This window comes from Gopherus evgoodei, chromosome 9, assembly GCF_007399415.2.
Source record: "Gopherus evgoodei ecotype Sinaloan lineage chromosome 9, rGopEvg1_v1.p, whole genome shotgun sequence".
In the NCBI taxonomy this organism is placed as follows: Eukaryota; Metazoa; Chordata; order Testudines; family Testudinidae; genus Gopherus; species Gopherus evgoodei.
In genome coordinates this window covers 19,743,609-19,765,147 of record NC_044330.1, presented here as the reverse complement: position 1 = coordinate 19,765,147, position 21,539 = coordinate 19,743,609, and the positions used below count along the sequence as shown (strand labels likewise).

The 21,539-nt window shown below is 40.5% G+C and overlaps 1 protein-coding gene across 1 annotated transcript in view; it reads right to left on the bottom strand.

Moving 5' to 3' along the window:
* The window catches only part of LOC115657624 (maltase-glucoamylase, intestinal-like), a 181,572-nt gene extending 171,772 nt beyond the window's left edge, over positions 1-9,800 (bottom strand). The window contains exons 1-3 of the mRNA XM_030575679.1: positions 9,720-9,800; positions 6,907-7,024; positions 4,389-4,462 (exon numbers count right to left, since the gene is read on the bottom strand). Of these exons, the coding sequence (XP_030431539.1) occupies positions 4,389-4,462; positions 6,907-7,024 (192 nt within the window). The 5' untranslated portion in view covers positions 9,720-9,800. The remainder of the gene's footprint in view (positions 1-4,388; positions 4,463-6,906; positions 7,025-9,719) is intronic.
* Positions 9,801-21,539: the final 11,739 nt, after the last annotated feature.

Genomic DNA, 21,539 nt, shown 5'->3' with positions numbered 1-21,539 from the left:
ATACTCACTCCACAATATTTCACTGTTCATCTGCCTTCCATTAATGTAGTGGTCTTTTCCAAAATTTAGAAAAAAATGTACAAATAATTTAAGCAATTGGCAATTTTCTCATCTGTTCATGGACCAATCACACACAAACTCTTGGCAAGAAACAGAACAGACTTATTAGTTCCTAATTTACTATAAGATGTGAGTGGATAGCAATCAGCCCACATCATACAGTAAATTGTGAACTAATAAGTCTGTAACTCTGTTTCTTTGATCTGAGTCATGAGTAAAGTTGTGTGAATAACAGTTTGGTGGCCGAATTAAAAAAAAAAAAAAAGTTTCAGCTTAACCCCCCCCCCTCAAAAAAAATTAGTTTTTTAGTGAAGTAATGTTTTCATTTGACAAAAATAAAACAGTGGCATAAACATATACTCTAGCTCTGTGTGCATGTTAGCTTGAATATTATAGCTTTTCTGTTAGAAATTAATTGCTTTACAGATTGTCAGCCAAGTGCTATACATTCGTAAGTAAAAGCAGTTTGGGGTAACTTCATATTGTTTCTGATGTCTACATATTTTCTCTCAGTACAGATATAACTGACCATTTGGGTCAGAGTGCACTAGTGATACTGTAAACTCATCTCAGTGGAAATTAGTAGCAGAATTAGACAGCCATCTACCCTAACAGATCCTAGAGCTGGTAAAAAAATGTTGACAAAATGAAATTGGAATTAAACAACATGGAAAGAATTTTATGAAAGTGGTTTTCTGTTTTCAAGCCAGATCTAACAAATTCCTTTAGAATACTTTTCAACTGTTGTTGCAGAGCTCAGCAATGTTATGATAGCTAGACCTGATTCCATATAACAGAGTTTATATCACCAAGCGCTCTATTGCTTTTGCTGGCTTCCCATTCATCTCCGAATCCAAATAGCTCTGTTGGATTTCAAACTCTCCCTGAGCTTGCTTCACTTAAGTACAGTTATTAACTAATGACTTGTCTATACTTACACCGGTGCAGCTGTGCCACTAGAGCGCTTAGTGAAGACACTACCTACACCAACTGGAATGCTTCTCCTATCAACATAGGTACTTCACCTCCCTGAGAGTTGGACCTATGTCGACAGAAGAAACTCTCCTATCAACATAGCGCAATCTGAACACGGATTTTGGTCAGTGAAACTACATTGCTCAAGGGTGTGGACTGAAATTTTTTTTAATCCACACCCCTTTTTTCAGGCCACTTTCCTAATGAAACATTACAAAAAATGTGGATCGATACTATTGCTGATACTTCATTTTAGGGTACTATAGAAAAATAAATGAATTGTTCTGATATTATTAATTATTATTATTACCACCACCACCACCACCAGTTTTAATAAAAGGATATTAGATCAAAAAATGTCTGTACCTTAGAGAAGCCTAAGGATCACATATACAACAATCATCCAAATCTTTGACTCAGCATTGGTTCTCACCTTTCAAATCCTTTCTATTTAGTTTTCAAACAGAGCCTTCTAACCACAGTGGGGGAAAAATACAACCCTAGAATTACCATGGGACTCACAGTAAACAAAGTGCTGCATGCGTGCATTCATCTCCTACTGAAGGATGAGTGCACCATTTAAACATGGGAAGATTAGATCAAAAGATACAATTAAAGATTCAAGTGACTTGCATGACTGCACCTATATTGTGCACTACCTCTTGAGCAAAATAGGAAACCAATTTGTTCCCTGTGAAAGAACAGGGGAGTACTATATGTTTACCTGCAGGATATTATTGAACCATATAACATAATACAACCTATCGAATGACAAGAGCATTAGCAACTGTGAACTTTGGGACTCATCAGGGAACTCTCTCATGTTAGTGATATTTTGATTTTGAATGGCTGGAATTAACCATCACATACAAAAATAATCCCACTGGTTGATGGGGAGAGAGGGGAAGGAAGATACAAATCACCAGCTTCTAACAGAAGAGAACATATAATTTAAAGAGGAATAAAAATGAAAGTCAGGAGTTTAAGGGCGAAGATAGAAAAACTGAAACGACAGTATTTCCATTGCATAAGAAAAGAATCGAACAGTAGATTCTTAACCAGGAAGGTCTCTGTGATCATCTGAAAAAGAGAGAGAGATTGAGAGTAAAAACTTAATATGGAGGCAAGACGCAGGCACACAAGATGCAGATCTGGTGCATCTTGAGAAGATTATTAACATCTAATTAACTATTATTCTTCCCTGGGGACTGCACCTTGAAACGGTAGGAAGATATGTTCCAATGACTGAGCTAGGTGGGTGGGAGGGTAAGCTCCTAGTAGGACCAGCCAAGCCAGATAGGGCAAAGAGTAGGTACTAGATGAAAAGCAGTCAATTGATCCTCCAGGCTGGGGGTTCAGTGACAGACCAACAACCTATTATTGTAAAGAAGATGTTATAGAAACACAACAAGGTAACCGTTCTGGCAAGCAGCATGATAAACAGGGAGGGAGGAGCCTTGTTCATGCTCTGAGTGATATCTGATGACATAGGAAGGATTCAGACTCAGAAATCTCATATGTAGCTTGTGGAGCACTGGGAAATATTTGCGTTACTTTTTATAAATTTCATAGGTCCCTTAGTGTATCTGTGTGATCCTACCCTGACTGAATGCACAGTTAGATCAACATTGTTAAAGAGATAGGCAGGAAGGGTAAAACAAAGCCTAGATAAGGAGCTTCCCCTCAAATCACATTAACCTGGTTTATAGCCCTGAAATATCATCCTGAACTCAGCAAAGAATCCTGTGGCACCTTATAGACTAACAGACGTTTTGGAGCATGAGCTTCGTGGGTGAATACCCACTTCCTCAGATGCATGTAATGGAAATTTCCAGGGGCAGGTATATATATGCAAGCAAGAAGCAAGCTAGAGATAACGAGATTAGTTCAATCAGGGAGGATGAGGCCCTGTTCTAGCAGTTGAGGTGTGAAAACCAAGAGAGGAGAAACTGGTTCTGTAATTGGCAAGCCATTCACAGTCTTTGTTCAATCCTGAGCTGATGGTGTCAAATTTGCAGATGAACTGAAGCTCAGCAGTTTCTCTTTGAAGTCTGGTCCTGAAGTTTTTTTGCTGCAGGATGGCCACCTTAAGGTCTGCTATAGTGTGGCCAGGGAGGTTGAAGTGCTCTCCTCTCCTGCCATTCTTATCCTGAACTCCTCAGTTTCAACCAGGTGACAGGGTTGTTTTGCCATGCGTGAGAAGGAGGAGATCAAAAGACCCTGATCTGTGAAAAGAGGGGTAGGGGGAAGTTGTCGGCTACTACAAAAGCTTACTCAGATTGACTGAGCGCCAGGGTCTGCAGCAACCAGGCTGTAACTTGGCCCCCAAGAGAACAGGAGATACCAAGGCTAAATCAAGTCTAGCTGGGGGCTGGAGAGGAATGTCAAGAGTAGGTAACAGGTTTCAGAGTGGTATCCGTGTTAGTCTGTATCAGCAAAAAGAACGAGGAGTCCTTGTGGCACCTTAGAGACTAACAAATTTATCTGAGCATAAGCTTTCATGGGCTAAAACCCACTTCATCAAATGCATGCAATGGAAAATACAGTAGGAAGATATATATACACACACATAGAGAACATGAAAAAATGGGTATTGCCAAACCAACTCTAAACAGACTCGTCAATTAAGGTGGGCTTTAGCCCATGAAAGCTTATGCCCAAATAATTTGTTAGTCTCTAAAGAGTAGGTAAGACAGTATGCATGTAGGTCTGTGTTATCTTAACATCCTTTGTCTGAGCACTGGCAAAATAAATCATGCTTTGTTTTGGAGAAGCTGCATATCGCTACTGATTACAGGCTCCTGAAGGGGAACTCTTGCTAGTGCCAAGTCCACTGGGCTTTCGAGGTATCACAGTTAGCAAACGGGGGTGTAAATTGGACACCCTGTTGGAGAGTGGTGTGATTGTGGGATCCCACCCCAAAGAGAAGTAGAGGCACAAGCCTGCCACTTGAAAGGGTTGTACTCACGGAGAGGAGGACTGGAAAAGGGTTTCAGGTAGGGCAGCCTATCCAGGGACTGTGCCATTATAAATGTTAATATTTGAATGTCAGAAAATGAAGGAAGAAATGGTTTCAGCAGGGCAAGGTTGTATTATATATCATGGGTGAGATTTTCCAAAGCACCCAGCGTGGATCTACCTTTGCTTTCACTGACATCAGTAGCAAAACTCCCAGATTCCAATGTGAGCAGAGGTAAGCCAGCATTGAGAGATTTTGAAAATCCCATCTCACAGCTCCCAGATCACAGGCTTTAGTTTTTCTTGTGTACACAAGGTTGTTTTTGTAGTCAAATCTCAAGTTTCATTGTATATGGCCCATTTTCTAATTAACCTCCCAAGTATGGGTTTCAGACCTTTGTTGCCCCTTGATCAGGAATGCAGTCAATTCTCTCTGAGAAGCTTACTGCTGGACAGTTCGGAGAAAAGTCTGTTAAAGAAATGAATGGATTATTATTAATAGTGCTGAATTATAGAAATAGCTTAATTAGATTTTTAAATAATTTAAATCTAAAGGCCTGATTCCCCATTACCATCAAACTTGTGCAGGCATGTACCTCTTAGCAAAATAGGTATAAAACACTGCCATTCTGATGTAATATTGGGACCTATTTCTCTCAGGTGTATATAACTACACGAGGCGCAAGACAGCACAGAATTCTTCCTAGATATGCCCGACTTTTTTTAATGTTATGGCTGAAAATAAAGATGCAGAATGTGATAAAGTTTCAGAGAAGTCTTGTAACTCTCATCACACATCACTTCATTTAAAATTCACCCAGTACTAAAAATGGAGTGACTTTTGTTCCATATTCATGATATTGTTCTGCTGCTCTTATATGTGCTTCCTACCTTGTGTATGCCTCCTTCCACAGTATCCAGAGTTTGGGCATCCTCAGAGACATGAATATCCCAGAGATATTAAGATGTTCCATGAAGATTTTTATAATTAAATTTGTGGGGCTCTAGCAGAGGTGAAAGTAAGCAGGTATGGTCCAGTATGGCGTCCCGACCAGACTGGCTTCCTCAGGCTGGTGATTTAAACAGCAGCAGCTGAAGCCCAGGGCCCTTTAAATCACCTTCTGAGTCCTGCTGCCGGAGCCCTGGGTAGCGGCGGCAGGGCTCTGGCAGTGATTTAAAGGATCCAAGGCTCCTGCCACTATGGGGAGCCATGGCCCTTTAAAGCGCCGTCTGAGTCCTGCCACCGCTACCTCAGGGCTCCGGCAGTGGGACTCAGGCGGCACTTTGAAGGGCCCTGGGCTTCCCACAGCGGCCAGAGCCCCTGGCCCTTGAAATCACCCCTGATCCCTGGGACTCCCAGCCACCTCTGCAGCTGGGAGCTCTGAGGGTGACTTAAAAAGTCCTGGGGCTCCCAGCCACAGCTGGATCCTCGGAGCCTTTAAAATTTGATTTCAAGACCCCGCCTCTTCCAGTTGAGGTCATGCCCCTGCTCAGGACTCCAGTGTACCAGTAAGTCCTTTAACTTACTTTCACCCCTGGGCTCCAGTCACTAGTGAACTTGAGGAGTCCAAGAGCCTCCACTGCCAGATAGTATCATAAGGGGTGTTGCACGCGCCCATTGGAAGTTGTGGTCTTTTTTTCAGTTTAGTTAGTTAGTTAATTAGGTTCCAAATTGAGGCCTACAACTATTACTCCAGCTTGAGCCTTATATAGTGGGGTTTTGTTTGTTTCTTTTTTTAACGGCTAGGCCAGGTAGGTATGTTCAGGTCCAAAAGCTGATACAAATAAATGCAAATACCTGCCTCCGTGAGCAGCAATACCTGAGCAACAATACCTGAGCACATTCACTCTGTGTTAGCATTCATCACTTCCCATGATACACACTGCCATTTGCATGCACAAACTGTGGGCTTGATTACCCAATCTTCACATACAAGTGAGGATGCACGCAGAATGTGACCTTGTCAAAACAGAGGCTCCTTGCACATTTGGCTCTGTATGCTAGCCTACCTCTAAACAAAATTTTTTTCTAATTTGATTCATTAAAAGAAAACTGTTGTCTTTTACGATATTTTCTTCCACACTTAACAGAATCTCACTGAAAAAATTAATCAGTTTGGATTTAGTGACAAATTAGGGTTTACAAGCCATTCTAAATGGTATAACTAATTAATTAAAAGTATAAAATATGGGAAGACTTACATCAAAGGACCAAACTATATTTAATCATCTGATAAGATATTAATGTATTTTACCAATGCAGTTATCGAATGGGCCAAAATGTTTGAAGTAAGTTTCATTCCTACACAGTACATATTCATGGAGTTATGGGCTGGAGCAGGAGCTCTTAAATTTTCTCTCTCTTTTGGAGAGCTATTGGTTGTTACTTGCAATATTAAAATTCCACCTTCCTCATTAAAAAGTAACTTGAAGAAATACACAGTGCAGGTGTTGGGAGGAGAGGAGTTGCATTTCCTTGTAACTGTTCTAAATTCTTAATCTTTCTAGTTTTTTTACTAATTATAAATATTAACGTTATCTGTAAAAAGGGAGAAACCACTGTGCTTTGTCAGCATCAGGGCCACATTGTGCTAGACACTACCAATACACAGGAAGATGCAATCTGTATCGCAAAGAGTTTACAATCTACACACAAAAGCACTGATTTTGTGAAGGACACCATATAAACACATGGAGAGTTACATGCTCTCATGCTTGAATTTTGTCTATAAGCCTGATCCATCATCCTCTGGAAAGGCTCCTATTGACTTCAGTGGGCATTGATTAGACTTGTTTCGGTTCGTTTTGTTAATCAAATCTAATCCATTCCCTCCTTGAGCAATTCAAATTCAGAGACTATTCCTGGCTTGACCTTTGAGTTCTACAATAATCATGATGAATAACAACTGTTACCTTGGAGTCCAGATTGTCCTGTTGCTAAAAGTGCAACCAGAACGCAGGCTACAATCACCACCAAACAGAATAGGACAATCAGGGAGATTTCTAATCCGCTGAACTTCTTCTTTCCCATCTAGCCACAGATAAACAAACACAAAAACAGTTTCAGGAATGTGCTTTTAAGTAAATATCTAGCAAATAATTGCTTTAAGAATGTGTCCTTTGACCAAAGAAGTTAAAATACAACCACAACTCACAGACAAAGTAATATTCTGATGTTCAGATCCATTAAACAGAGTAAATTACTAAAGCTGGTCAGGAAGTGTATTTAAATTTTCTGTGACAAATTTCTAGGAAACCCCCAACAATAATTTTATACAATTATTTCCGTGAAACTTTTCAGCTTTTCCTTAACTTTCCAGGAACTTTTTTTTGGTTAAAGCTTTCAATAAACAAAACACCCCAATTTTTGGTTATCAGTTTAAAAGTTGTCAGGATGTATTTTGCCACAAAAATTGACAAAAAATGTTGAAGAGTTCTATTGTATACTGCTTTGCATAGTGGAAATAACTATACTACAGATCAATGATGACATAAATTGTGGTATAAGTTACAAAACATTAAGTCAGGGGAAACTATTGTGAATTAAGCTGGTGTAATTACTTTAGTGGTGTAATTCTGAGAAGGCAGAAGTGACTACTGTATAAAATTCATGTATTTCCTTGTGTAATTCAGTTTCTATATTCAAATTTTGCTTTACTGCAGACAGTACACACTAGCAGAGCAAGGCATGCCTATTGACACAGATGTATGCAATATTCAAAATGATTATCTGTAGAATTTGTATTAATATTTTGGTATGCATATCTGATCTTTTAGCATGTGATTTCAAAGGGTGACTGTGCCAGCTGATCTGAAAAGATCCCCAGAGCAACACCCCATTTAGTAAAGTTAGAAAAATGCCATCATTGACAAATAGTATGGGCAAGTCAATACTGCAAAATTAAGTCGACTAAGTTACATCGATGTCCAGTCACCACAGCAGTTAAACTGCTTTTGCATGTCCACACTATGCTGCTTGTATTGGTGGCACGCATCCTCACCAGAAGCACTTGCACTGATTTAATGGTCAGTGTGGAGCATTTGTGGGATGGCTTCTGAAAAGCAGCAAGTCAATGTAGCATCTACACTGGCACCTGAGTCTACCTAACTACATCAACTTGAGGGCTAAGCCTCGTCAATGTAGTGGGTGAGTTACATCAGTGGAAGCTGCATTTTACTTTAGACATTTACAAAGTCAAGTCAATGTAAGATGCCTTACTTAGACCTAACTCTCTAGTGTAGACCAGTGCCTACTGTTGAAATATTCAGGCTACTACACAGTCCACTGCTTCATCTCATGTGAAGAACAACAAGGTACCATTAATGTTTAACTGTATGCCAGCAATAAAACTCATTAAAACATCTCCAACCTTCAGATCAATATATCAGCAACAGTAGCTGCATTTTTCATTTGTTTAAAAGCATTTTACCTGACAAAACTGGCTTAAATACAGGGAAATAACTTTCTTTTATTTAGTTAAAATAACAACAAAATGCAGTTTTGCCACTGGAAATAGTATAGTCCTGCTCATCGCACTGATCTTTTAAAACACTTAGACAGGTGTTCCAATAATCTGCAGTACTGGGGGAAAAGCTTTTTGACATCAGAACAGTTTAAACTTGATGCTTTTCCCCCTGCAGCCTCCATGTAACTTGCCCTGCCCTTCCTCTGCTCACTCAATAGCCTCACGGTCATAGGAATGAAGAGGTAGTTTATTAACTCATTGAGAAAGACCAATCTCAAAACAGCAGCAGTCTTCAAGGGAAAGTGAAAGCTAGGATAAAATTCAATATGCAATTTTCAGAATATAATCAAACAAAGATACTTTTATAAACTGCACAATACATTCATATCAGGTTTCCTAGACATTTTCTGTACCATAACATTGTTGGCTTCCCAGGGAATATTGTATTTTCAGCCTGCAATTGTTTTACTATATTTAAAACCATATTGTTCAATGCAATAAAGAAATTATAATCCAGCTGTTCCTGACTGAAGTTCTCAATTGACCCTTTCCACAAATCTGTCGATCAGGAACATTGCAAGGCAACATTCAGCATTTTGAGATCTACTGTAAGGTTAAAGGTTTTGTCAAAGAACACAGAACGAAACAAGGTATTGGAGCTCTGCACTTCTCCAGGACTGAGAAGTTGAAAATGAGGATTTACAGTACAAATCCTATTGTGTGATATATACTCTTGAAACTTGAAAACCATGAATACAAGCACATACCTCAAAACCCCTTTGTTTCACTGTCTGTGCATTGCTCCTGTTCCAATCCTCTGGCAATGAAGGTTCAACTTGAAAACTCCAGCTTTATATTGAACCCCTATCAGTTTATTGCATTATTTGTTAACTAGTCTATCAGTGGAAGGTACATACATACTCACAGGCAGATTGTAAAATCTCTTTGCACTGAAAATTGTTGCCATGGATATTACATGTATATTGCAGCTAGAGAATGGCTAGTTAATTAATAATCATTTTCTCTGAGATATCACTCAAGTCACTGTACCCAAGTAGAAGAGTAGCAACAACCTGATGACAACATCTATTATCAGGTGACATGCCTGCAGTATTTTGCAGCACCATTCAATTTGTTTTCATCTAAACTTTATTTTTCTTATCTGTTATTTCTGCCTTCATTACATTATAAACCACTTAGTGTTCCATAAATGGAAAAAGCTATTTAAAAATCACACTGTAAAAGTGGGTGAAGTCATACCTTTTATCGGACCAACTTGGTGAGAGAGAACAAGCTTTCCAGTGACATGCATCGGACGAAGTGGGTATTCACCCACGAAAGCTCATGCTCCAAAACGTCTGTTCGTCTATAAGGTGCCACTGGACTCTTTGAAGCTTTCCAGTGACACAGAGCTCTTCCTCGTGTCTGGGGATGGTATTCTGACTCACAGCTACGTTCAAAATCAAACAGATAGTTTAGCATAAGTAGTTAGCACATATCCTAAGGAACGGTTCAAGAGGAAGTGACACGTTGACACCTCGTTAGTCATAGGACAAAAAACGAGGGGGGGTTAATGGGTTACAGATTGTGTCCTTATTAAGACTACGATTTTTAGTGTCAAGCAAAATTTTGAATTTAAGTTCTCAGGCTCTGTTGTGCCTCTAATCTATTTACGCGAATCTATCTGTTTGATCTTGTATTTAGCCGCATCGCTCTGAGTACCTTTCTCCAGGCCTGAGGAAGAGCTTTGTGTAGCTCCAAAGCTTGTCTCTCACACCAACAGAAGCTGGTAAAAGATAAGACCTCACCTACCTTGTCTCTCTGATAGTCTGCGGCCAACATAGCTACAACGCTTCATACAATGCTGTAAAGCTAATAAGATTTTGACCATTAAAACTTTGTCAGGAATCATCTGTAAATTAATTATTGACATTATTATTAATATTATAGCAGTAAGAAGACACAATATCTATCCAAAGAGTGAGAAAAAGATGAAAGCTTACGGGGGGGGGAGCACTAAAATGTCTGTAGGGGACACAGTTTTACCTGTTTTTCTCACTGAGAAGACGTGAAGGTTTTTTGTTTTCCCCCTTCTACAGAAGTCTCACTTTGAAATCAAACGCCTGTTCTAGTCTGTTAAAACGTACTTTGCAGTGCATACTGAATGCAGTCCACATTGCTAATTAAAATGTGTTATTTAATCAGTCTATTGAACATTCCACCTCCTAGTGGCAACCACTGAAAAGTGAAGCATTCCCAGAACCCAAATGGAACGTTTCTCTTTTTCACTAGTCAGCACTTAAAGAAAAGAGAATCAATCGTACACGTACAGCATTGTGGTGCTCCAGTAGTGATCCATCTCAATCTAAAAGTGTCAGCACTCACACAGATTCACTGTTTTTGAAATGCAGCCTGTTTTAATCATTCAACTGTCTTGCCCTCTCTCTCTCTGTGTGTGTACTATTCTAACACACTTTCTGTGTATTAGTTGTATAAGCTCAGTGAAGCTGGTTCTAATGTGCACCTCTCAACAACATCACAATATGGCATTTCAAAGCAGTTTTGTCTGGGTTAGTAAAAATGCAAATTTTTGTTCTGCTTTGGGGAGTAACAGTTGGATTTTTGTTCTCTGTATCTGTTTGGATGTATAACTTAATTTTAGCTGAACGTGGGTTGATCCTGCAATTCTGAGAACTCTGACCCCAATCCACCAAAGCACACAAGCATATGCTTAACTTTAAGCATGTCAGTGGTCCTACTGCAGTCAATTTAAGCCTACGACTAAGTGCTTTCCTGACTTGGAACAGAGTGCTAGTAACTTGCAGGATCAATTTCCTGGAGAACATTTTCCAAGCCATTTGAGGGCATGAGCAACACAGCAGGAACTGCAAAAGGACTTGAAAGAGGGCTAACCAATCAGAGTCCTCAGCAAAATGTATTTCCATAAATCTACAGAGTGTAACAGCAGCCAGGATTTCAGGTTGAGATGCACTGTTGATTTGCAGGAATGGGAAGATTACAGATAGAGATAGACTGAGACAGTAAAAAAACCTGAGAAATCAGTGAAGCTGAGAACTGAAACAACATGGACTCTGCTGTGCCTTAATTTGGTTTTAGGGAATTAAGAGTTGATCGTTCAGTGACTGGAACTGTTGGAACTTTGTGAGTTTATCTAGAGTAGGAAAATAGGCTGTGTTTCAAAATGTATTAGCTAGCATGCTTTAACTAATACATTTTTAAAAACTAATGTAAACAGCTTTAACACCTTTAAAAACCTGTCAGCTGGCTACGGTCCAAACTAGGGTTGCATTTACTCAAGTACCTCCAACAGCAACTACTTGGGTGTTGCAACACGTTTGGATGAAGATGAATGGCTACTGGAGTGCCGCTTTGATCAATAATGTGATACATATGACTGATACCCTTTAATGTATATTGTGCCTGCCTAATTACGCACTGTAGCACTAGCTGTAACACTGAAACAAACACTGGGTGCTTGATTCAGCAGATAGAGAGTTTCTGTGCTGTCAAGACTCATGAGAAAGGAAGATGGCTAACCACTTTCCTACAGTCAGTCCTGAAGAACCCCATGCTCAGTGACCTCAGCGCAGGAGCACAGGCAAGAGAAAAAAGCTTTGTCTGGGTTCCGCATATGTGACAATTAACTCTGTTGTCAGCAGCTGAATCTAGTCCCCACCCAAATACTGCATCAACAGTCAAGTCCTCTGTGTCATTTCAAAATCAGCAGAAGATTTCTCTTTGTCTAGATACTCATTTTAGGTGTGTGTTTGGAGCAAGGGACATGTTACCAGATTTACCCATTACTTTGGGGCATGCTCATTTATTCGAATTACTCTTCTGGGGAAGGAGATTCTGTAATTCTATCATTGTACTGCTTGTGTCACTTGTGTTTTCATTTGGCACCTTAGAGACTAACAAGTATATTTGAGCATAAGCTTTAGTGGGCTACAGCCCACTTCTTTGGATGCATAGAATGGAACACATTGAGGAGATATATATACACATACAGAGAGCGTGAAAAGGTGGGAGTTGTCTTGCCAACTCTGAGAGGCCAATTAAGTAAGAGGAAAAAACTTTTGATGTGATAATCAAGATAGCTCAGAACAGACAGTTTGATAAGAAGTGTGAGAATACTTGCAAGGGGAGATAGATTCAATGTTTGTAATGTGCCAGTACACTTCTTATCAAACTGTCTGTACTGGGCTATCTTGATTATCACTTCAAAAGTTTTTTCCTCTTACTTAATTGGTCTCTCAGAGTTGGCAAGACAACTCCCACCTTTTCATGCTTTCTGTATGTGTGTATATATCTCCTCAACATATGTTCCAGTCTATGCATCCAAAGAAGTGGACTGTAGCCCACAAAAGTTTATGCTCAAATAAATGTGTTAGTGTTTAAGGTGCCACAAGTACTCCTGTTCTTTTTGTGGATATAGACTAACACGGCTGTTACTCTGAAACCTGTGTTTTCATATGGAGCTCTACTTCTCCCTTCTGCAAGTCCCCTCCCAATGGAACTATCCTGCAGGACCTAGGTTCCCCAGGGCTGGGTTTCTCCAGCCCCAAAACCAGATGAACATCCACACACACATTATCAGAGCAAGTCTGAGTGGACCAGGTCAATCAGCACTGTCAAGCTGATCCCTTATATGTTTCTGGACTCACTGGACTGGATGAAGCAGCACTTTCACGCTGTTACCCTTATGCATCCCAGACTCAGCATGTCCCTATCCCCACTCTCACAACACAATTGTACTGGCAGTAACCTGCTTGCTGAGCAAACCCCACAGTATTTTGGGTGCTGCAGGGATCTTTAGCTTAGGTAAAAGAAGCGTTGCTGTAGAGTGAATGGGGGAAGCTAAAAACACAAAAGAGTAAAGTTCAGCAAGAGAGAGAGAAGCAACCAACTTATTCAATAAATAATTTTATGGTTAATAGTGATAACTGCACAAGGAGGACTAAACCAACATAACATACATTATTAAAGATTAATACCTAAGGTAGAAAGGAAAACGAAGGGAGAGAGAGAGAGAGAGAGAGAGAGAAAAGGGGATCTCACTGCTCCCTGAAGCATGAACTGGTCGGGGTTCCCAGATGATGGTGGTAGCTGAGGGTCCTGAGGGCAGGAGACAGGCATAGTCCCCAGCACGGTCAGTCAAGAGAATATGGAGTCCCAGTAGAACTGATGCATAGTTTGGATCTAAGCATCAGAATACTGACTGGAGGGTGAGTGGGGATTTTTGTAGATAAATTACAATGGTTGAAGGGAGAACACTAGATTTGTTTATAGGTAAGCTGATGATTCAAGGGTTTTCTTTAGGCTAGACAATAGGAGCTGAACACTCGGCTATGGGTGGTGTTTTCTTCTAGGGAGCTTACAATGCAACTAGGCTGCTTCACTATTCGGATATCAATTAAGGATTCACTACTAGAATTGGTCTGAGAATTGCTGAGCTGAGTGTGTTCATTAGCATCTGGAGCAGAGATTCCCATGATGCAATGCTTCCCTGCTTTTTCTGGTCCCAAAGTTCAGTGTGGTTCTCTGTTCTCCATTCTGTATGTAAATTGAAATGTCTTCCTGTTCATCTTTCATGCAGATGAGGCTAGGGAAGTTGCCTCGGCTCTCCATTCTGTATGCTAATGGAGATGTCTTAATCTTGTCACCCTTTTTCAGGAGGGGTCTAGATGTGTCTCCCAATGCCCTTCACTGCTCTCTGCAAGTTTTTTCCTCTGATAGGTTTTGGATTAAGCAGAGGCTGAGGGGAGGTGGGTCTTTCATGAGTCAGGCTGGATACCGCACTCTGGTTCCCCAAGAACACAGAGGTGTCTGGTATCAGACAGGGAGTTGGGACACCTGGGTTCTAGTCCCAGCTCTGTCATTAACTAGTGATGTAATTTAAGCTGAAACATTTTCCCTCTCTGTGCCACAGTTTACCTATATAGAGACATATAGGGGCAACGATATACACATTCTCTCTCTCTCTCTCTCTCTCTCACACACACACACAAATAAATATTCCATGCCTGGTGTCCGTCAAGAAGTGATTAGAAAAAAAAAACTCACTTAATGTAGAAAATTTTTGCAAAATAATTTCAGGCACTTTTGAGCTATTACTACTATTCATAGTGGTAGTGGAAGAGCTAGCTGAATTTTTATTTAGGCAATTTGTTTATTCACCAATTTTTTCCCTTTTTTTTGGATTAAACAAAACCATTCCTGAATTCAGGCCAATTTTGGCATATAGTTTCAGCAAAATAAAATGGGGAAGGGGACAAAATAGCTCATTGAAACATTTTCTAAATTAAACATTTTGACTTTTCATTTTGAGATGTTTCATTTAGAAATTTAGCTAGATTTCTTTAAAAGTAAAAGTCAAAAGTATTGGCTCAGCTCTAATTATTATTATTGCAGTAGCACCCAAAGACTATAATCAAGTCTGAAAGCCTATCAAGCACTATAGACTAGACTCAATCCCAGGCCCCGATCTTGCAAACAATTGTGCATGTTAACTTTAAGCACAAACAGCTGCTTTGGTGATAATGGGTCATGCCCCTCTCCCCACTGGCAGAGGAGCTGATCCTCTGTGTGAAGGGAGGACATGTTCAACTCAGCCAAAGTGAGGTACAGCACAGCAACCACAGTTCCCCTGCCCTCTCTGGAACTCCAGGAAGCTCTGCAACTTCCTTGGTGCAGTGTCTATGGGACCTCCTTTAGTCCTTAGTCTTGAAGGCCCAGGTAACCCCAATAGTATTCTTTAATAAATGACTCTACGTGACATAAAATAGATATGCTAAATGTACCAGGTGCACAACGGAGTCTAATTAACATTGCTATTGGAACCTCAACGTGTAGGTTATATGAATGACTACATTACTGGCAATGAACAAGATTCATCCCTGCTGTAACTCCACCGCCTTCAAGATGACTTATATTGAACATGAATTTGGTCCAAAGAGTTTACTGACAAGTTGGAAGATTAATGAGGAAGATGCAAGAAAACTGGTTCAGGGCTCCTGGGAGCCTCTTGATAAAATTCCACCATCAAATTGAAGGGAAGGTGATGTTGCTGTTTCTGAACTTTGTGACTTTGTCCTCACCCACAACTATTTCACATTTGGGGACAATATATACCTTCAAGTTAGCGGCACTGCTATGAGTACCCGCACGGCCCCACAGTATGCCAACATCTTTATGGCTGACTTAGAACAACGCTTCCTTAGCTCTCTCTCCCTAATGCCCCTCCTCTACTTGCGCTATATTGATGACATCTTCATCATCTGGACTCATGGAAGAGAAGCCCTCGAGGAATTCCACTGTGATTTTAACAATTTTCATCCCACCATCAACCTCAGCCTAGACCAATCCACACAAGCGGTCCACTTCCTAGACACTCCTGTGCTAATAAGCGATGGTCACATAAACAACACCCTATACCAGAAACCCACTGACTGCTATACTTACCTACATGCCTCCAGCTTCCATCCAGGACACACCACACGATCCATTGTCTACAGCCAAGCTCTAAGATACAACCTTATTTGCTCCAGCCCCTCAGACAGAGATAAATACCTACAAGATCTCTATCAAGAATTCTTAAAACTAAAACTTCACCTGCTGAAGTGAAAAAACAGATTGACAGAGCCAGAACAGTACCCAGAAGCCACCTACTACAGGACGGGCCCAACAAAGAAAATAACAGAACGCCACTAGCCATCACCTACAGCCCCCAACTAAAACCTCTCCAGCACATCATCAAAGATCTACAACCTATCCTTAAAGATAATCCCTCACTCTCACAGATCTTGGGAGACAGGCCAGTCTTTACTTATAGACAGCCTCCCAATCTGAAGCAAATACTCACCAGCAACCGCACACCATACAACATAAACACTAACTCAGGAACCTATCCTTGCAACAAAGCCCAATGCCAGCTCTGTCCACATATCTATTAAGTGACACCATCATAGGACCTAATCACATCAGCCACGCCATCAGGGGCTCATTCACCTGCACATCTACCAACGTGATATATGCCATCATGTGCCAGCAATGCCCCTCTGCCATGTACATTGGCCAAACCGGACAGTATCTACGCAAAAGAATAAATGGACACAAATCTGACATCAGGAATCATAACATTCAAAAACTAATGGGAGAACACTTCAACCTCTCTAACCACTCAGTGACAAACTTGAAGGTGGCAATTTTGCAACAAAAAAACTTCAAAAACAGACTCCAAAGAGAGACTGCTGAACTCAAATTAATATGCAAATTAGATACAATTAACTCAGGCCTAAACAGAGATTGGGAATGGTTGGGTCATTACACTATCTTCTCACACCTTCTATTATCACTTCAAAAGTTTTTTTTCTCCTGCTGATGATAGCTCATCTCAATTGATTAGACTCTTCCTGTTGGTATGCATACTTCCACCTTTTCATGTTCTCTGTATGTATAAATATCTCCTGTCTGTGTGTTCCATTCTATGCATCCGAAGAAGTGAGCTGTAGCTCACAAAAGCTCATGCTGAAATAAATTTGTTAGTCTCTAAGGTGCCACAAGTACTCCTGTTCTTTTTGCGGATACAGACTAACACAGCTGCTCCTCTGAAATCTGTTTCTGATGGACTTTCTCTCGACACTGCTCAATCATCCCTGTCAGAGAGAATTTATTCCTATGTTTCATTAAACAAACACTTCTGGAAGTCCAAATTCATAGATTCCAAGGCCAAAAGGGACCATTGTGATCATCTGACCTCTGGTATAACACAGGTCAAAGAACTTCCCCCAAAGAGTTAATATGACCCTTTCATAATGAGTAGATTGCATCAAAGGGGTGGAATTTTCAAAACATGTCCCCCACACTCTCATACTGTACACTTTGATACTCTGTTTTATACACTCTCTTAAGTGCGGATACAGACTAATACGGCTGCTACTCTGAAAAAAGTGCAGCTTGACTTCTTTCCCCAGACAGGGAGTGCTGCTATCCTCTTTGGTTGTGGTTATAAGAGTGTGTTTGCCGGGGGGATAGATTCCCAGTGATCACACACCCCTTGCTGTGAGCACATGCCTCTGGACATGAGGTCTACCATAACCTAAAAGAAAATTTTTCTTTGTGGGATCCCCTTGTTAGCACCTTGGCAGCACATCAGAGACATTTAAATGTGCAGCTTGTACTGTGCCTTATTTGGTGAGCTGTAATTAGGTGCCCTCTTGCTTTAGGCCAACAGAAGCAACAATGCGTCACTGGAGAACTGAAAACCATTCAATCCGAAACACTCTGATTGCTACTTCTCACTTTCATTCCCCTCTAGATGCCCAAACTTTTGTTTTGTTTTAGCAAAAAAGGGTGTGGATGTGTGAGGGGAGAAGGCAGGAGAAAGGAGAAATAATAGAAACGGTGAGAAGCAGAGAAGGCAGAGGGGAAAATAAAATGGGTGAACTCTGAGACAGAGAAAGATTGAGAGGATACAGTGAGAAAGACACTCAAAGGGTTTATGATACAGGAAAACCATCACTTGGCTTTGCAACACTTTCAATTGCTCCTGATACTCAGTAAAGAGCCCACTGAATTGCAGCACGGACCAAAAAAGACTTTAAGGCTTTGTCTGCAGTAGAAATTTTGTCGGTAAAACTTTTGTCGGTCTGTAAAAAAAACACCTGAATGACAAAAGCTATGGTGTGGACAGTGCTATGTTGGTGGGAGACACTCTCCTACCACCCACCACTTGGTAGAGGTGGTTTAATTATGCTGGCAGCAGAGCTTTCTCCCACCGGCATATAGCAGCTACATGGGAGACCTTAGAGCGGGCACAGCTGCAGCAGTACAGCTCTGCTGCTGTAAGGTCCATAGTATAGACATAGCCTAAGAAAGAGACTGAGGATTTGTCTATACGGGAAGTTATACCAGTATAAGGTTAGATGTGGATTCATACCACTATAGTTACACTGGTTTAATTCCCCCTGTGGACACTGTCCTTTGGAATAAGAGCAGCCTTTGGTCAGTTTCTTTAATTAACTTCCAAAGTAAATTAAGCTAAACCAAAAAATAGGCCACTTTTATTCCAAAGGACAGTGTCCACAGGAGAAATTATACTAGTAATTATAATGCCAGTAAATTGCTTTGTTTAGACAAGGCTTGAAAAACAGTGTTAAGGAAAACCCTTTGGGACAAGAAGAAAACTGAGGACTTACCCAAGTAGAGTGAAGATTTAGTAGATACTAGCAACTATTAGAGATCTCAGCCATCCTCAAAATGTGCTAAAATGAAGGAATTTTCAAGTCACAAGAACTGCAGAGAATCAAGAGCAAGAGACCAGGACATGGAACTACATTGGAGGAAAGTAAAGACACAGAGCTAGATCCTCAGCTATAGCTATAGCTGAGATACAATCAGGAGAAGAGGGGCAAAACTGACAGAACCAACCATGTGCTCCTCCAATCCTAGGGGCTCGAAATCAGCATAAATGAGAGAAAACATCTGTGTTTTATGAGAGCCACCTAACCAGATTATCTTGTCCTGCCCCTATGCCAGTATAGACCTTTGATTAAATAATTAGTACTGACCTGTGTGCTTATTGGGGGCAACCCCACAGCGGAGGAGGAGGAATATGGGTTACAGGGCTATGGGTAATTTTGCCCTGTCCTTCCTGGTCAGGTGACTGAGCTAAAAGATATGATATAAAGAGCTTAGTAGTGATTAAAAATGACATGGTGTTCAAACTACTGTAAAAGGCAATATAATTAAGATAGATCTTTGTCCATTTAAACTACTATACAACCTGAACCTGTAGGTTACGCTATACATTTACTTTAGTTAAAGCTGCTGGGCTGATTATAGCAATTATTAGGAATACAGATGGTTATGTTGTCAATTGTAGATACATAAACACTGTTTGGCCTAAGTGGTTAGTCAAAAATTAATTGGAAGTCTTGAAGATTGCTTCTGTTAGGAGGAGCAAGTGATGCTGGAGTCAGGTATTTCTCTAATTCAATCCTATTTATTTACAAAGAATGTACAAAGTCCTTTTTTCCCAGAACACCACAGAAATCAATCAGGAAACAGTTTCTTTGCTCACTGAATGAAGCCCCTTTCCAGCTAGCACTCTACCCAAAAGCTCCCTCTCAGGGTCATTCAACAAATGCTTCTCTGGGATTGCTATGTTCATGGTGCTAGGTGCTATGTTCATGGCATACATAGTGCGAAATTAGATAAAGCATATACTTTTGGTGGAAGGTTGCAATGTATGCTATTTCTTAGAATTTAACAACACATATTAACCCTAAAACAGAGAGAGAGACAAAGTAGACTGTTCCCTAAACAGAGAGGTACAACTCAATCTACCTTATTCTAGGCTGACTCTCCACAGTCTGACTCTGATCACACACTTCCTGATAAAGCCCCCTAGGCTGCAAGCAGGACCAGGAAAACCATCACAAGTTTAACTGATAGCTTTTAATTTTAACACCATTTTCAATACTCCACACTTCTGTGGTGTTTTATCTGCTTCTCTCTCACACAGAGCTTGATCCAGTATTATCTAGCTCCTGTGTTTGCATCCAGTCCTCAGTCAAATCCTTCTGCCCACAGCTCAGATTCCTGAACAGTCTTGCATGTAGCCTATGTTTTGGCTTGCACCTATTGTTTCAGCTATCTATTCACAAAGGAGCTTAATTGCCTCTTACAGCTGGCTTTCGTTCAGGGTAAATGTCACACCCACCAGGTTCAATAAGGTTTCACCCAACCCACAGAACAACAAACCCCCAACATTAATAAATTGTGAATCAGGCCCCAGAAACTGAGATTGGCTTAAAAATCATGCTGTATCTGGGGGTGGAGAATGGGTTTAAGCATTTAGGATGTACTTGCGTCAAAGTTTTTAACCTTCTCTCCCCAACCATGGGGGTTGAGATACTTAATTCTTCTTTTATAATAAAAGCTAAGTTTCACCTCACCAGATGCATCGAGAAGATGTGACTTCAAGAAAAGCATCAAATTTTGTGAGATAAAATTCACAAGAGTTGGCAACTCTAACAAGACTTGCTTTGATTTAACAAAAACTGGTACTTAAAAACCACTTGATACATGTCTTAGTAAATCTTAATTTCAAGGATCTTTGTGAATCATAATTACGCAAGCTACTGTATTTTTTCTGGTGACTATTGCCCCAAACCTGAAATAACAAGCTGTGTCCCAGGCCCTCCCCCACTTTTGGAGTATGGGAAAGACATTTCTGACTGAATCCTTTTGGTGAAGTCACTGCTCTGACCCTTTGCATTTTTTCCTCAAAGCTTCATAGCTTACTTTTTTCTCTGACTTTCCTCATCCGTGCTGCAGATGGTCCTCCAGCAATGCCTGTGCTTGCTGCTACTGAGAAGGAAACAAAGCAGATACAAAGCTCTTATTAACTGATTCTCAGCCATTTTTTTATTAGTAGTAGCATTAATAATAATTTTCATTACTTTAAAATTCTTCAGGAGTGACAAATATTTGAAGAAAAATAATTAAAATATGCAAATGTTTGGAAAGCCAGTGGAACAATGGTATTTTTAATACACAGCAGTTGAAAGACATTAAGTGTAAGTGCCAGTGTTACCGAAATGTCGGGTCCGCCTAGCTGAAAGCCAATGACAGCCAGACAGGGATAAGGAAAGGTTGCTTTATTCTGCAGAAGATAGGAGAGTTCTGTACCTTGATACAAAAAAACCTCTACTCCATACAAAAACCAAGAATCTTTTATACACACTCACACACAGGCTTCAGTCGTGTTAGCATTTGATTGGAGGTTAGCAAACTCTGCACTTCTGCAATCTGCTCAGCAAAAACCGGCTTAGGACCAGCTTCAACTGCCTCGAGACTGATAAGTGAAGACAGTTCAAAAGTTCAGGCTACTGTGTCCATGAGGTGTCCAATTTCCCCTAATGGTTGCCAGCTATTATAAAGCTACTAGCTGTTAGGGGGTCGCTGCTGACTGTCACACCAGGACTCAGTCTTCTTTCCTGTCTCTATAATATTTAGTAAGCACCCAGGAGGCAGCATGGTCAGGAGAAAAGGCAC